This window comes from Perca flavescens, chromosome 23, assembly GCF_004354835.1.
Source record: "Perca flavescens isolate YP-PL-M2 chromosome 23, PFLA_1.0, whole genome shotgun sequence".
Classification (NCBI taxonomy): Eukaryota; Metazoa; Chordata; class Actinopteri; order Perciformes; family Percidae; genus Perca; species Perca flavescens.
In genome coordinates, this window is record NC_041353.1 from 6,295,409 (window position 1) to 6,311,434 (window position 16,026).

At 39.2% G+C, this 16,026-nt stretch overlaps 1 protein-coding gene across 1 annotated transcript in view; it reads right to left on the reverse strand.

Moving 5' to 3' along the window:
- The window catches only part of rassf3 (Ras association domain family member 3), a 34,966-nt gene extending 19,611 nt beyond the window's left edge, over positions 1 to 15,355 (reverse strand). The window contains exon 1 of the mRNA XM_028570843.1: positions 14,792 to 15,355. Coding sequence (XP_028426644.1) covers positions 14,792 to 14,914 — 123 coding nt within the window. The 5' untranslated portion in view covers positions 14,915 to 15,355. The remainder of the gene's footprint in view (positions 1 to 14,791) is intronic.
- Positions 15,356 to 16,026: the final 671 nt, after the last annotated feature.

The window sequence follows — 16,026 nt, forward strand, 5'->3', positions numbered from 1 at the left end:
CCAATTGTCAATCCTAGAATATCGCCGCAATATCAATATGTAGGTATTTGGTCAAGAATATCCTGATATCCGATTTTCTCCCCATCGCCCAGCGCTAATTGTCGTAGTAAAGAAGTAAAAAGTAGCAGAAAATGAAAATGCTCAAGTAAAGGACAACTACCTCAAAATTGTACTCATAAGTACAGTAAAACTGCCGGATGTTTCTTCAGAAGAGAAGAGAAGAGGTCAAAATGGTTCTATTGTCTTTGCAAACAGAGAAGTGAAACCTGCAGACTAAACCAGCAGGACCACATAGAGACAAGAAGCCGGGCTCGACACAATGATGTGAACCACAGTGGACTACTGACATCGCCCCGCAGTACTACGGTCGGTGTGTTTCCACAGTGGTTCAGTAAGTACAACATGGACAGCAGAGTACAGGATAGGATACACAGTTCTGGTTCAACTCTCTGCGAGGAGTCTGTGAGGAGACCACAAGGAGGCTGTTGGGAGGGCTGGGTGGTCCTCTGTCAAGACCTTAACCAACTACAACAAAGAGGAGGGGAAAGACGAAAGATGTGGAGGAGAAGACAAGCAAAAGAAAAAAGGGGGAGGTAGTAGGAGGAGGTTAGAAGAAAGGGGAAGAGAAGAACTAGGGAGGAAAATGTGGAAGGTTGAAGGACGAGGGAGGAAGAGAAAAATAAGAAAGACTGATTACAAGTGAAGAATGAGGATGTGAAAGGGGAGAAGGAGGAACGTGCAGTAGAGGAGACGGAGACAAACAAGAGGAGAACGAGAAAAATCAAGAAAACGTCTTTCTCATAATGAAATTAATTTTCTATTTTTAGTAGTAATACTATTCTGACCTCATGTTTGAGAAGTGTCCCTGGCTGCCTCTTTCCAAACTCAACTACTACTGTAGTCATGCAGTTAATTTGGTTGCCTCAGAGATAAATAGAACATTTAAAACATGTCCAATGTTGGTCAGCTCACATTGGAGCCGCTGTCTAAACTGCTGAGAAATGTTCTCATTAGACTGAGAAATGGCTTTTATTTAAACAGGCACTGCTTAGCCAACTCTCTCTCACACACAAACACATTGATTTCATGTTTGGTTTGAGTTGTTCCTGAAGTGAAAAGGTTGCAAAATACAAAACAGTAAAAAGGTTGTTAAATTGCACACATTTGTTAACACAAGAGGAATTGAGCAACATGCGCGGAGAAGTGTGGGTTATGTGGGAGGTGAGTAAGCATGTGGGGTTTGAGATTATGAAACATGGCTCGGACCTTGGGAGGAAAAATTGAGGTGTGTAGCCTATGTGTTTGCGTTTGAACACAGTGAGCCAACAAGACGTCCTCAGGGGAGTTTTATTTGTCAGAAAGCTAAACACCACTGGATACGGTACATGCATGTAGGGCTTCAGCTAATGATTGTTTTTATTAGCTAATAACTTGTTTTTCTTGTTTGATTCCTCTTTCACCGCTTAGTCCATAAAGTGTGGAAAATAGTGACAAATGTCTTCAAAACAGCTTGCTTTGTCTCAGCAACAGTCCAAACCCCAAGGATACTTAATTTTACATCAAAACAAAAAGAGAAAAAAATAGAAATGCCTCACATTTGAGAGGCTGAAGTCAAAGAATATTATTTTTATTATGAAATAATTGCAGACTGATTAAGTGACCATTGCAGCTCTAATGTTGATTTTTTGTATTAATACCAGCACTAACTCATTATTATATTCTACCTTTGTAATTGTGTAGCGGGAATATATATATAAAAGGTATATATACAAGGTTTTATAGCGATAATGAAGACATAAAATAAAATTCTGAAATTAAACAAATTTGGGTTTATTTCTGGGCTCACAGCGAATATGCACAATATGCATTATTTTAAAGACCTAATAATGAGCAAAATAGTACACTGAGTCAGATACACATACATGTACACACATGCTTGTGGACATGGCTCAAGACTTAAAAACTCAGACTCTAAAATAACTTCATAAGATTAATGTTATGTTATATAAATCTACAGTCTTGCATCATCAACTTTCATGTGGAAAAACAGCATTGTTAATGCTATTTAATGACATGGTTAAACTCCTACGAAGCCACAAAGACAAAATATAATCTAAAGAAATTCAACAAAAGAAAGCAAAAGCAAACAAACAAAACTCCAGTAATGAATGATAATGAAAGCAAGGTTCACACTCTTAACAGCCTCTATGAGTCAGATATGAAGCAACAGAACAAGGCGCCAGTCACCATCAGTCATATCTGACAACTTTATTACTAAATGACCCTCAGTCTGTCGGACACTCCGCCTACCTGAGAATCATATAGAGCCTCTGGGTACCTCCAACATAGGGAACAGTCATTAATGCATACGTTTAGAACGTGTTTTCAACTCTCTGCTAACATATTAATATGAGGACAATGTCCAATTCCATTCCATTATACACATATTAGGTAACAACATGAGCTTTTCTCTGGTGCCACAGCAAAAACGCCAAAAACTTAAAATAATAACAATGTTTTTCTCCTTATTTTTCAGCCATCCAACACATTTCTGGTGTTCAGCTTTATGAGCTTTTTTTCTTTACTATTTCCTTGTATCATTTAGTGACATTGAAAGTTTTTAACAACACAATCTCTCCACAGTTGAACTGCTAAAGTTTCAACCTATCTTAAGAAGACATTTTGTCGATTTAAATCCAGCCCTGTGTCACCTTAGTGTGGGCAGATGAATGGCTGATCTCGGCAGACCGCTGCCATTCATCTGCATACACTGCCCACACTGACATGACACATCTGGATTAAAATCAGCAAAGTATCCCTTTAATGACAACCATTTAATTCCACATCTTAAATCCCTATAGGTAATTTCCTACAATAAATCCAGTTTGGTAAGAAAAAACTTACAAAAGTCAACAGCTTGCTTTTAGTCATCTTATATTTTATGCAAGGTATTCACAACTCATGTGAAAAAGTAGAAATGAGTCCAAATGTGGTATCAGAGTACAACAAGTTGTTGCTGTGATACAATGGACAAAATGAGGGTGTCAAAGGCAGGTGTGTCTGTATGGGGCCAGATAATGTAACAATACCTGTGAGATGTGTGTGTGTGTAATAATGACTATAATGCCGATCTAGTTACCTCTGCAACAGTGGGAAATCCCTTCCAAAGAGCCTGAACGCACACACAAAACACACACTTTCCCACATCAAGCTAGCCAAAACACAGACTGAGTGATATCCAACAACATGTTCAAAACCACCACTAAGCTCAACATAATCATCAGCCAGCACCATCCAGAACCCACAGACCTTTAAGGTTTTTAGTTGGAAATGTGTGCAATTCACCATGTGAGTAAGTTCAGCGTTGGTATTGTTCCTCCATTTTAAGTGTCTCATGATACAACTAATGACACACAGGATGATGGGTTATTTTGCACGCAAGTCAGTCAGTCACCATTATTATGTGTAAAGCCTAACATTATGCATGGTATGGTGTGATGAGTGGGGAATGCCATTTACTGCAATAACACTGTTTCATGTTATTTCTGAACACATTACACTTAGTTATTCAGCAGCAGAGTCTGAATCCATTGCTTTTAAATGACAACAATGTTGATGAATTAGCATAGTTTTTTCCATTTTTATATCACAATAAAAGTAATAAAAGTTGTAACTTTAAAAAGGGGGCAGTTCAGGGGCAGTTCACCCCAAAATCCAAAATACACTTTCCTCTGACCTGTAGTGCTATTAATCAGTACAGATTGTTTTGTTGCGAGTTTCCCAGTGGAAGAGATGTCCACCGTCTCTTGAATATACTGGAACTTGATGACACGTGGCTTGTGGTGCTCAAAGCGCCATAGAAATACATTTAAAAAACTGAAAAAGCAATGTCTCTTTCCAGAAATCTTGAACCAGCTACTCAAGGTAATTCACAGACCTGGATGTGAACACTTTTATGAAGGACCTATTTTCATTTAAGTAATTGTTTTTTCTTAAAATAACTTACTTATTTGATTATCAAAATTGTTGTGATTAATTTGCTGTTGATTAATCGAGTGACTAATTTGTTTAGCTGGAAAACATTTTTGATATGTACTGAGCAGGACATTTCACAGCTGAAAAATGTACTTCTCAATAATGGAATAAATATACCTCAAACATATATTTGACATTTCAGTACGGCAGTTTTCATGTTACTTATGGGCATCTTCCTCTAATAATGTCTGTGTTTAATTAAGAAGGAAACATTGCTCACACGTTAAACTCGCACCTTAACATTCAGGATTCAGGAACAGCTTTCCTACCTCTCGCCCAGACTTTAACCACAACACTAAGGGCGCTGACACACCAACCCGATTATCGGCCGTTGGACAGTCTGGCGAGGTCAGTGACTCGAGTGTGTTCTGTGTGTTCTGTGCCGTCATCAGTCGGAGGAGCCGTCTGCCTTCATTTTGGCCAATTTGACTTGTTGAGTTGGTGGGAGGGCGGTCGGACTCAATGACCAATCTGATTGGTGAAGTGCTAACCCAGAAATGATGAGCGGGATGAGCGTGACAAACTCCTCTCAAAATCTGACGAAAATCTTTTAAACTGACCTTTGTCAATCTGAATTGAAGACCGATTCAGCAACTGCACGGCCTATCTCTCGCTTAAAATGTTTTCAGAAACACGTTTCGTATTTTATTTTCGTAAAATACGAGATCAGCGTCGCTTCGGTGTGTTCCGAGGCACTTTTTTGACCAACTCTGGGAGGCAGTCAGTCCAACTGCCTTTTCTGCCGACGGTCGGCCGTCGGGTTGGTGTGTCAGAGCCTTAACTCTCACACCTCTTTGAACCTTCAGAGAAGGTGGTTTTCAACACATCAACAAACACTATCAGTAAACCTGCCTTGTCATTTATCAGTATTCAGACACTCACTTTCTCTTTTGCACATCAAACAGGGCACCAAACCGCCTCAAAGTGCGCTGTGGTTTGGTGATAATGGTCTGCCCGGAGATCACAGCTGGTCTAAACTGCTCCCAGATGAGTTTCTAAGTGAAGACTGGTATGTGATGGGATAGCTTACAGAGCATGGTGGCAACAGCAGAGACCAACCAACACATGCTTCATTACTGATCATAGCAGGGCAGAAAGGCCCACCCATTTTTATTCAAACACACTTAAATAATTACACATTTTTAAACAGCAAAACCAATTTAAACTTCTAAACTTTAAGAAAAGGATGACAGATGACCCCAACAACTGTAAAATTATTCAGAAAAGTACGCAGATACCGATCTATCGGATATACTGTACTGTAATTAGGAGTACCAGCATATTCCCGCATTTGGAGGCTGTGAAAAAGCAAAGAAGTTCTGATATTTTCAAGCAAATACATTCAAATAACAACCTATCATAGAGCAAAATTGAGAGGACAGGAAAATGGCATGTCAAGTCAAAATACAGTTCTTTAGTGCCCTTACGAGGCAGGTTACATCTTGTAATATGATTCTACGAGTGGTCAGTTTCTCCACAGAGAGGTAAAATGAAGAGGGGGAAGGAAAAGGAGGAGAAGGGGGAGGGTTTAGAAACCACTTGACCACCTGTTCAGAGAGTCTGGACATGAGCTGTACAGTAGAGTCTGTTTTAAGGCAGCTGGTTGCGTGATTCAACACTGACACACAAGGCAAGTAGGACTGGATAGATACAGGCAATTATTGTAGTGCTGAAAAACTGATGGTCAATTTTATTGTCGATTAATCTGTCTGACTCTATAGTTTAGTCTAGAAAAATACAAGGTGACGTCTTTAAATTGCTAGTTTTGTGTAAAGATATTTAATTTAAAATGGCATAAAAACAGAAAAGCAGCAGCGCTTCACATTTCAGAAGCTGGAAAATGTGACTGTTTGGCATATGTTTGGCATTTGTGCTTGATAAATATACTACTAAAAATTATTTTTGATTAATTTACTTTCAACCGACTAGCTATTTAATCAACTGATCGTTTCTGCAGTTCATTATCATCATCTTGATGTTAAAAGTTTATTCTTGAAGGAACAATCTCACCACGAGGTCCATTTAGTAGCTGTTGTGGAGCATTTTCTGAGAACTTAAAGTCACATTATATGCATCACATCGGAGGTATAGAAGACCTAGATCGGATTATATCGTTATTCCAGAGCCATTATAGGCCAATACACTGTATCTTGAATGCATCCTTATAGATATAGTCTTTCCAACTTTCCCTTTTCCCTCACACACAGTCCTGATAAACACATCATACTCTCCATGACGCAGGTGCCTCTCAAAGGCAGATTTATCTTATTATAAAACAGCCCATTGCTGGGTGTGTGTGTGTGTGTGTGTGTGTGTGTGTGTGTGTGTGTGTGTGTGTGTGTGTGTGTGTGTGTGTGTGTGTGTGTGTGTGTGTGTGTGTGTGTGTGTGTGTGTGTGTGTTTCCAGGCATAAAAGCACTCCGTTTCTGTTTGTAGAGATAGCGAGGGCCGCACAGTTGAGAACAATTCCACTTATGTTTCCTTAGGAAAAGGCAGAAAAAGTCTCATAAAAAGCTTTATGTAACCTGCAGACAGTCAACAGAGACTGGACTTCAAAAACTCCCAACCTGCAATAGGTCTCTGAACACACACATCAACACATCTGTGTTGGCTCAAGATTGACTGATATCATACAGTATGTGCAAAAATAATGACGTTAGCTTTTGTTTGATATTTGACATTAATGCATTACTTTTGGGTTGAAGCTGTGAATAGATTAAATTAGTTATCTACCGTTAAGTAATCTCAATGCAGTAAAGTATGCCATGTGAATTTTATTTTTGTCAGTGTGTGTCAAAGCTTCTGAAGCAACAGTTACAACCACCAAGGGACAATAAAACTTATAATGAAAGTCAGAACTGTTGTGGAAAACTTTGACATCACTGCTGCTGAGAAATATCGAAACACATGAACTACATTTGTTCTGGCAGAAACAAGACTAAAGTAGCTGTTTGTCAATTTGGTCAAAAACCAAAGTAGTGGACAAATTAAAACTTTGACCGGATGATGGCGCTAAATTTTTTTTAAATATATGCAATTTCATTTTTAAAAAGTTACTAAAATATTTAACAAAAAAATGTCAACTTCCTTGAGATTCATCCTCTGGGGATCATAAATGTCTGTACAAATTCCATGGCAAACTATCCACTGGTTATTGATATATTTCAATCTGGATCAAAGTGGTGAACTGACATTGCCATCCACTACAGTGTTAAAGTTAAATCCTTTCCATGAGTTTTGTCAGGAAAAAAAACTTAACGTTAACAAGTTAATGGGATGTTTTCATGAAACTAAAACTAAATCTAAACACATTTTCAAGTCAAGTACCAACTTTAAAAGAACTGGTTGATCAAGTCTCCTGCCCTCATGGACATACAGTACAAACATCAACAGAGACTGAGAACTAACACTTACTCCTGTGTTTATGGTTGGCATGGCAGTGTTGTGAGTCTAAACGCTATAAAGGTTGACTGAAAGGACTTTAAACTGCAATTCACCACACACACACACACACACACACACACACACACCCTCTTTCTGATGCAATCGAAGAAGCTATAATCACAGACTTAAGACGGACTCTTGTGAAATCCTTTTTTGCTCTCATGGTTTTCAATAAACAGATGAACTAGGTGCCACTACTGCATCGTGTAACAACATTAACATTAAGTCGGCCGAAGAAACAACCCAAACTTGAACTTGCAGGCTTATAGATACAATATCAGACAGAAGGCTGCTGCCAAGATAAAACTAGTGCCGAGTGTTTGCCAAATTAAAACTAACATCAAATGCAACAGGAGTAGAAACTATGTCAGGAGCGTGACACAGTTTCAGTCAGGAATCAAGTTTAAAAAAACAGAAGTGGTGTCAGTAGAAGAAATATGTGACACAGTAGTCATGTTTCCATCCAATTGTCAAGCAAATTTTAAGCGAACTTTTAAAACGCGAATTAGAAGCGTTTCCATCAACTGGTTGCAAATAAACTAGCAAACGTAGTTTTGTCACAAGTTGACGTTAAGTATGGTTGTACATTGCAAACCAGCTGGCTAAATCAAAGAGTTTAGACGCTAAGTTCTTTGGCTAAATTGGAGAGACGTAGCATCGTACAAGTTGGCCACCTGTGCATAATACAGGGTTGTGGCAGAGACATTTGGTGTCAGCAAGACAACCATTCACCGCTGTGTACAAGACTTATTGGTGCTAAGAGAACAGGACAGAGGGCTGAGAAGAACAGCCAGGAAGTGACATAACAAAGGAGGAGGAACGGAGGTGAAGAGAGGAGGACGGAGGGGCGAGAAGGACAGGGGGTGAGGTTGAACAGACAGAGGAAGGAAATCTAGACAGGGAGAATGTGAGGAAGGGCAGATTTGGATTCACATGTTTTGTGGACGGGGAACACACTGGATTTAACAAAGCTTGTGTTTTAATGAAAATAAGCCAACGCTGACACCTCTACTGCAGGAACACTTTAGTTACATATTTATTGTATAATTTATCTGTTCACTTATTGTCTATTAGAGGCCTTTGAACTTAACGGATTCTACAGGAATGTAGACAAATCGTGAGCTTAGAATTATAAGATTCTATCTCCGTTTAGGGTAGTTCTGAGATATTGAGCATCAAAGTTTTATTTTATTTTATTAATAACTAAGAAAATATTTTTTTACAAAAATAACACAGGCATTAATAAATACATAAGGGATCAGATTATGTCAAAAACTCAATTTTGGCCAAAAGTGGAGATAGAACCTTATAATTCTCACAAGCTCACGAAATGCTGAAGTGACCGAGCCGTGAATGCTGTTTTAGTGGCTCTTCTTTCCTGACCAAAAACAAGGTAAAAAAAAACAATACTTAAAAAATATGCATAAAATGTATTAAAAGGTGCAATATGTAATACTGACAGCTAGTTACTGCAGTATAAATTCTAAAATAATACTGGAGAGAGTCGTCTCTCCCACACCCTCCTCCCCAGACTCGAAGTTCACATTGGTTTCCAGGCAGAGATCACAGCATCTGCAACAACGTTGCTAGACGCTAGTCTCACATAGCCAGACATTTCTTCACAGCACAGCGGAGTAGCTAACGTTAGATGCTGGCTATATTGACAGTCATAAAAGCCCGTGCTCACGCGGAGCTCTGTACCCAACTGACAGACACACTTTTTCGGCTTAGAATTACAGTAGGAACCGCTAAAAACACAACAACCTCGCCGTCCTCTCCACCTGACGGACAGACACACTTCCTCGGCTTAGAATTAGCTACGGTAAATGCCACTACCTTGCCGTCCTCTCCACCCGACTGAAATACACACTTTATTGGCTTAAAATGATGGCAAAAATCACTAAACACCCTGCAAACTCACAGTCCTCTCTTCCTGATATGCAGGCCCCTCTCTTAGCTTAAACTAACTCACAGTTGTCAGCTACGGCCGCTGAACAGGCTACACGTCGTAAACAGCCGTTGCCCACTTTCCTGGCCCTCCGGTAACGTTAGCAGTTAGCAGGGTTAGCATCGCCGACCAGTCGGGATCACTTTACTGGCAGCGTCTCAATTGTTTTTGCAAGTAACCAACTCGGGTACTAAAATAAAATGCCCATCCCTAGTAGCTGTGATAAATTAGCCTGAAGCTAATGCTTACCTGTTCAGGGGGAAATTAGCCAACTCAGCCTCCTTTTGGGCTCTAAGCTGTCTCCATCTTTCAAATACATCTCCAATATTTACCAGGGGTTTTGTTACGTCTTTGGTCACGCAACTGTTAGAAACATGCAGTTTTTTGAATTATTAAATTTACTGTATATCAAAACTCTTTGCTTGCCCTTGTCATAACCAAGGGACAAATGCAAACAGTAACAATGGGTCAAAAGTAGAGATTGTGTCTTTATAAAAGGGGGTCACGAGCTAAAACTCTTGTGCAACAACAAGATGAACAATAAACGACAAACACACAAGAAATGCCCAAATGGTGCATGAAAAACAGTTTCAGTTTACAGGTAAAGAATGCATAAAGTCTGCAAAGGTTCGCTCAAGCAATAAACTGGCGATGCCATACAGTGGTTTACTGAGTGTGAGAACTAAAGAGAGGGAAGGAAATAGAAGTAGCGATAAGTAGGCATGGGTCGGTTACCGGTTTCATTATATACCGCGGTTTGAAAAAGTCACGGTTACAAAACCACTAACATTTTCTGTCATACCATTCCTAAGGTATGAGCTGTCAAGGGGAGAAACTGTAGTTTAGAAATCCCTCTCCCTGCCAGTGTGCAGTGTGTCTAAAAATAAAATACACTGTGTTCAATGGAAAAAAAATGTGGGTTTTTCTAACCCAAAAAAACAAACAAAAACATTTTAAAGCTGTAATTGTGATATTTTTGCTGAAGGTTATCATACCGTGAGAATCGTATACCGGCCCATGCCCAGCGATAATATCTGAATCTGTCTACCACCAAGGCAGTTAGTCTGTCTATCAGTTGCCCTTGGAGATAAAAACATGAGGTACTTTTCCCACAGCGACAGATAAGGATAGTTGAAATCTAAACTCAACAGTAAAGAATGACCTCACTTTAATGTGGGCAGGGATTACAAAAAAATCCCATTGAAAAAAATAAAAATAAAAAAAGACTCAAAATGGATGCAAAGAAATGATTGTTACGGTGTCTGATAACCAACAGAAATGACATCATGGAAAACACACCTGGTGAGGCCTGCAGGGCGTGGTCAGGTAAAAAAAAATACTGCACCATAAATCTATCAGCTCCGGGAGGGATTGGCTGGTCAGCAGTGGGGGGGAACAACAAACAACCTCCCGTTATTACTGTACTCCATGATGTCTGTTGGCTCCAAGTCATTTGAAAGGCAAAACACAGCCTGCACTTTATTTCTTCAATTGTGAACACTGGTGTCCTTTGTAAACTGGTCACTGGAACAGGACAGTTTACTGTATGATGAAATACCACTTATTTTTCCACAGTGCAATGCACAAAGTTCCTCTGATGGGCCAAGATTATTAATGCTGTACTGTAATACTGCAGCTGAAATCATAAGCTGATATAAAGGCTGGGAAGTGAACATTTATGAGTGGTGTGACTGATGCACTGTTTCTGGAAAGCACTAAGACAGTAATGGGGTTAATGCTTCATGATTTAGGATCCTCTCTGAGCTCAACACCCTCAAACTGAACATTTTAATTTAAAATATTTTAAATGGCATATTTAATAGACTGTGCCAGACTAGCCAAACCTCTCAAATGTTAAATAGTGTCTAAACACAAGTAGCTGTACAAACTTAACAAAATTGCTTCTTTTTTTAATCATAAAATATCTGTTAAAAAACTAAAAAGGCCAAACAAAGCAAGACTAGTACTTGACACTTGTCACTCATAGAAAAAGAAACAAAAATACTGTATGGAAAACATGGAAAGCACCTTCATTTTCAAAGGTTTAGGCTGCCAAAACAGTAGTTTGTCACATATGAGGAGGTGTGTTCGGTTACCTTTTGGTAAAAAGATTTTTTTTTTTTTTTTTAAGTTTAAGGTTCTAAACTTGGTTTTACTTGTGTTGGACAGGCTATAGTTGCCTGAATCAAATACAAAGCAATCTTATACCAGGCTGCATGAGATTCTTGATAAACAAACTTCCTCCCTGCATCTACTTTTGCACAGTGTACATTGTACATTGGCTGTCTTTTGCAACCCTTAGCCACACTTTAGAGCACCAGCTCCGAACTGCAATATTGTGAATACTATATAGGTTTATTGATGCATGCATGAACGTTGATTAAGACAGAGTGAGAAGGTCCAAACTTTTCTTTTTAGAACAGCTCTAGATACCCTACACTATGTAGACCTATATTATTAAGTTATTCATGGTCAGCCGACACTGGTAAGTGAAGAACCAACTGCTGACGTCCATCCATTACACAGGCACAACACAAGCACTGTCAGGGCAAACTACATTAAATGTACTGTACCATGATGGAGGGATATTTGGCTATTTCTGTAAAGCACTTTCTAAAGCCTGTTTAAAATAAGTGCTCTGTCAATAAATTGCATAGTTGTAAAAATAAGACTAATTTTGTGTCTGTGTAAGTGCAAGCAACATGGCCACGAGCTCCAAACATCATGTGAAAGATGATGAATAAAACCACAGTAAGCCTTCAGTCTGCCAGGATGATTTGAATTGAAGATGAGCTGCTTTAGCTGTCCAGTGTGTGTGTGTGTGTGTGTGTGTGTGTGTGTGTGTGTGTGTGTGTGTGTGTGTGTGTGTGTGTGGGTCCTGGGGGTTGGGTGGGATTACCCTTTTTTCATGGGACAGAGCCACTGGTCAGTGTGACATTTCCCAACAGAAACACCATTCACACACTGAAAAGGTGGATGAGTGGGTGAACAGGGGCAAGAATGTATATGTATGTGTGTGTGTGTGTGTGTGTGTGTGTGTGTGTGTGTGTGTGTGTAGGATATAAAGATAAATCCTCGTCCGGCCAGACTGTTACATCTCATTTCCCTGTTTGACCATCCAGACCAATCAGTTCATCACCCAGCCGTCCGTCCATCTGTCTGCCTGCCTTTGTGTCTCTCTCTCCGTTTGTCCTCCATCTCTCTGTTTACTCTCAAGCTTATTAAACTTCTCTTTTTCATACAGTATGGACCTTTAATGAGAAATGTCTCCTCTCTCCTGGGAGACACTGTGTCAACAAAGTCCAACTGAAGTCACATTCAGTCATCCCTTTTTGTAGTCAAAAATAAAGTCAACGTCAAAAAGAAATCAGCCAAATTATCGTTAATAAACTTTTGCATATTGATATTGACCTCAAAAATCAAATATGGGTCAAGCTACAGTTAGGAATCATCGTAACTTGCAGCACTAATCTCAACATGGTGTTGCCTCCGATTAGTTATGTCTTGAAATTAACTGCAATGTGCCTAATTTAGATTTACTACCACAGCTTCAGTATAATTATATGTTCACATCTTGCTTAACAGTTGTTGTTGTTTTCCATCTTGGACATCTTTAAATGACCACTAGCCACAGTTGGTGCACTGGTGTTTGCTGACACAACGCTTTCATTTATACTGCCAGCTTTACTACAGTTACCACATTCTCGAAATGTCCTAGCCTTAGCCAACTCCAGTATTTTATATAATCCATTACTAAAGTATAAGTACACCTCAATGGTAAACATGAATAAATACACATCGAATCTCACAATAACTTTGTATTTTTCCAATAGAAAACCAGTAATTTCATGCAGCAGTCTAACGCATTCTTCCCAAAGGACACGTCTCTTCTCTAGTTGTAATTACTGTTGGCATGTGGGAAACCACCATACAGGAGCCAAGGTCCCATTTAAAGGTCGGGAGACACAGTTTTAGACACCACAGGTCACAACCTCTCAGGCAGCACTGTATGGGCCACATTGTGCATCCACTCCACACACACAAACGCACACTGCCATGAGGAATCTGCAAGCAATCCATGTCACACACACATTAAGTGGGCAGATAAGAAGAATGGCTCAATTCTGTTACAGTATGCTGAGTTTAGAAAAGTGTGGAACAAAACAGCTGTGTTTGCAATACTGTCTGATACACTGTTAGCATACGTTAAAGTACATACAAGTGGACCAGTGCGAGTGAGGGCCCCTTGAAGACTATAGAGGGCCAGTATTTAGAGTGACCTAATTTTTTGAGTTCCAGACAAATTGAATGCAAAGCTGAATGCCTTTGGTTTTAACTCCATCCAATGCCCAGTCTAGACCTAATTCTTTCAGTTCCGCAGGCAAGGAAAACAAACAAACAAACATTCACAAACAAATTGAAATCTAGGTTGGCACGCATAATTATATTTCGGGTTGTTTAAACTCTGAGACGAGGCCAAAATGGGTCACAAGGTTGGGGTTGTGGTTGGCTCATGTGATTCCCTAAAGGTAATAACCACTGGCCTGCTGATCAAAGTCTCCTACTTCTGTATTTTAAAATGTGTTGTTGTTGATTCAGTATTACATTTAGCGTCCCTTAATATGCAACCATTTTAAATACTAAGACCTCTATAACTGATACAATTGAACTATCTGCAACAGGGAGGAAACTCGACACGTACATGCAATGTAGGCTAAAAAAAAAAAGCCACAAACTGGTTGTTTAGCAATTATTCCTATACCTTGCTCCAACACTTGCCAAACAATTAACTCGATGTATTGTTTCCTGGTTGATAGGCAAGCCAATGTGAAAGGTAAAACATAATATATATATATATATATATATATATATATATATATATATATATATATATATATATATATATATATATATATATACACACAATTTAACAAATCCTACGGGTCTTCTGCTGACTTCGGCATAGAGAACATCATTAGAAAATCATTAGTTTTTCAATTGGCTCTGCTCCTTCCACGGCGGATTTTATTGGGCGAAGTTACCAGGACACAACAGGTGAGCAAACTCTAAAAGTGATCATTTCATTTAAATGCGTTCGTTTTTTAATTACTGGATGTATGCCGAACTTAAGTATGACTAATAAAGAAGTGCAAATGAGTTTCAGTTGACTTCTATAACATATGCGTTTTTGCTAGTAAGATAGGGACTTTTTATTTGACAGATTGTTGAATGAAGTTCTAAGCGACGCCCCCTTCTTTCTGAATGAGACGACCTGACTTTTAGAGTTGGTCTACTTGTCTACAAGACACAAACAGCGTACAGAGAGGTTATCTTGGGGAAAAAGCGAACAGTGTATCGTGTTTACCTTGCTCACTGTGACTTTTCCCGAAGGTTTTCTGAAGAAAGAGGTCCTGGCCGTGAAAAAGTACTCTTCGGAGTCCTCCTCCAAACTGCTGTAGCCACTGCTCATCGTGCTATTCCACGTCATTTGCGGAGAAAACCACTCGACTCAAACTCAGCCACATTAAACCCCCCAAAACTCAACAGTTGTTAGCTAGAAATTAGCTCCTGGTAGCAAGACCCAAGTCTGTTTGTGCTCGCATTAGTTGATGTTTGCTCGGTATGGGATGGTTTCCTCTTTGAAATCCTCTCAACGATGTCCCAATCCTCCTTCCTCTTCTCCAGTCAAACACACTCGCTTTACTCCACCGGCATGACCCAAAAAACTAATTTAAACGTCTCCATTTTTAGAATCAAAAAACGCAACTGTCAGTTGTTAAAAAGAAGGTGGTCCGCCAACTTTTAATAATTCGGTAATTTCGAAATAGATAATGTAGAAAATCCCCCGCAAAACTCCAGTTAAAAAACCCCTATTCCGTTACGGTTGAATGTATGGTCTAACTTATCTGTGTGTATGTGTGTGTGTGACAGCGAGGCTACAGTAAGGCCCCGCCCTCTACGATTCGCCAACCAATCAGCTGTATGACAGATACTGACACCACGCCCAATGTCGACAGCCAATCAGCGCTTTGATAGCAGGTTTGAGTGGTTTAAGTTGAAGATGATACAAAATTGTGAAATAAATAATGAAGATTGGCACAGAAAAACAAAAAGTATTGATATTTCAAAATATCTAAAATATGTTTTTATGTGATATTTATTATGCAAAATGTGTAACATTCCTTTCTGGACATTCTAATTTAAAAAAAAATAATATCCCAAGTAGTTATCACATCAGTTATTTTCCTTCTCATCAGTTACTCAGCAAAGTAAAGGATTTCTACTCGAGCATATTTTTGTAATTGTTTTAGTGGTCTATTGTAATAAATTATGGTAATAAACTGGGTCACTTTCCAGCCTGTTAATCTGGGTTGCTCCTTTATTAAGTCTCCCTATTGTTTTGTCTCATAAACAGCCCAGGACAAAGCATGAAAGTTCATTCTTAGAAATACTAGTTTGGCAAAACAATCCCAACACAGTTCATTTTAACAGTATAGCACAGTCTTAATGAGCAGGTGGAGTTTGTTCAGTTATCATGGAGATGGATTGCAACCAATCCATGATTGCTGCCTTGCATGTCAACAACAAATTAAGACTGCA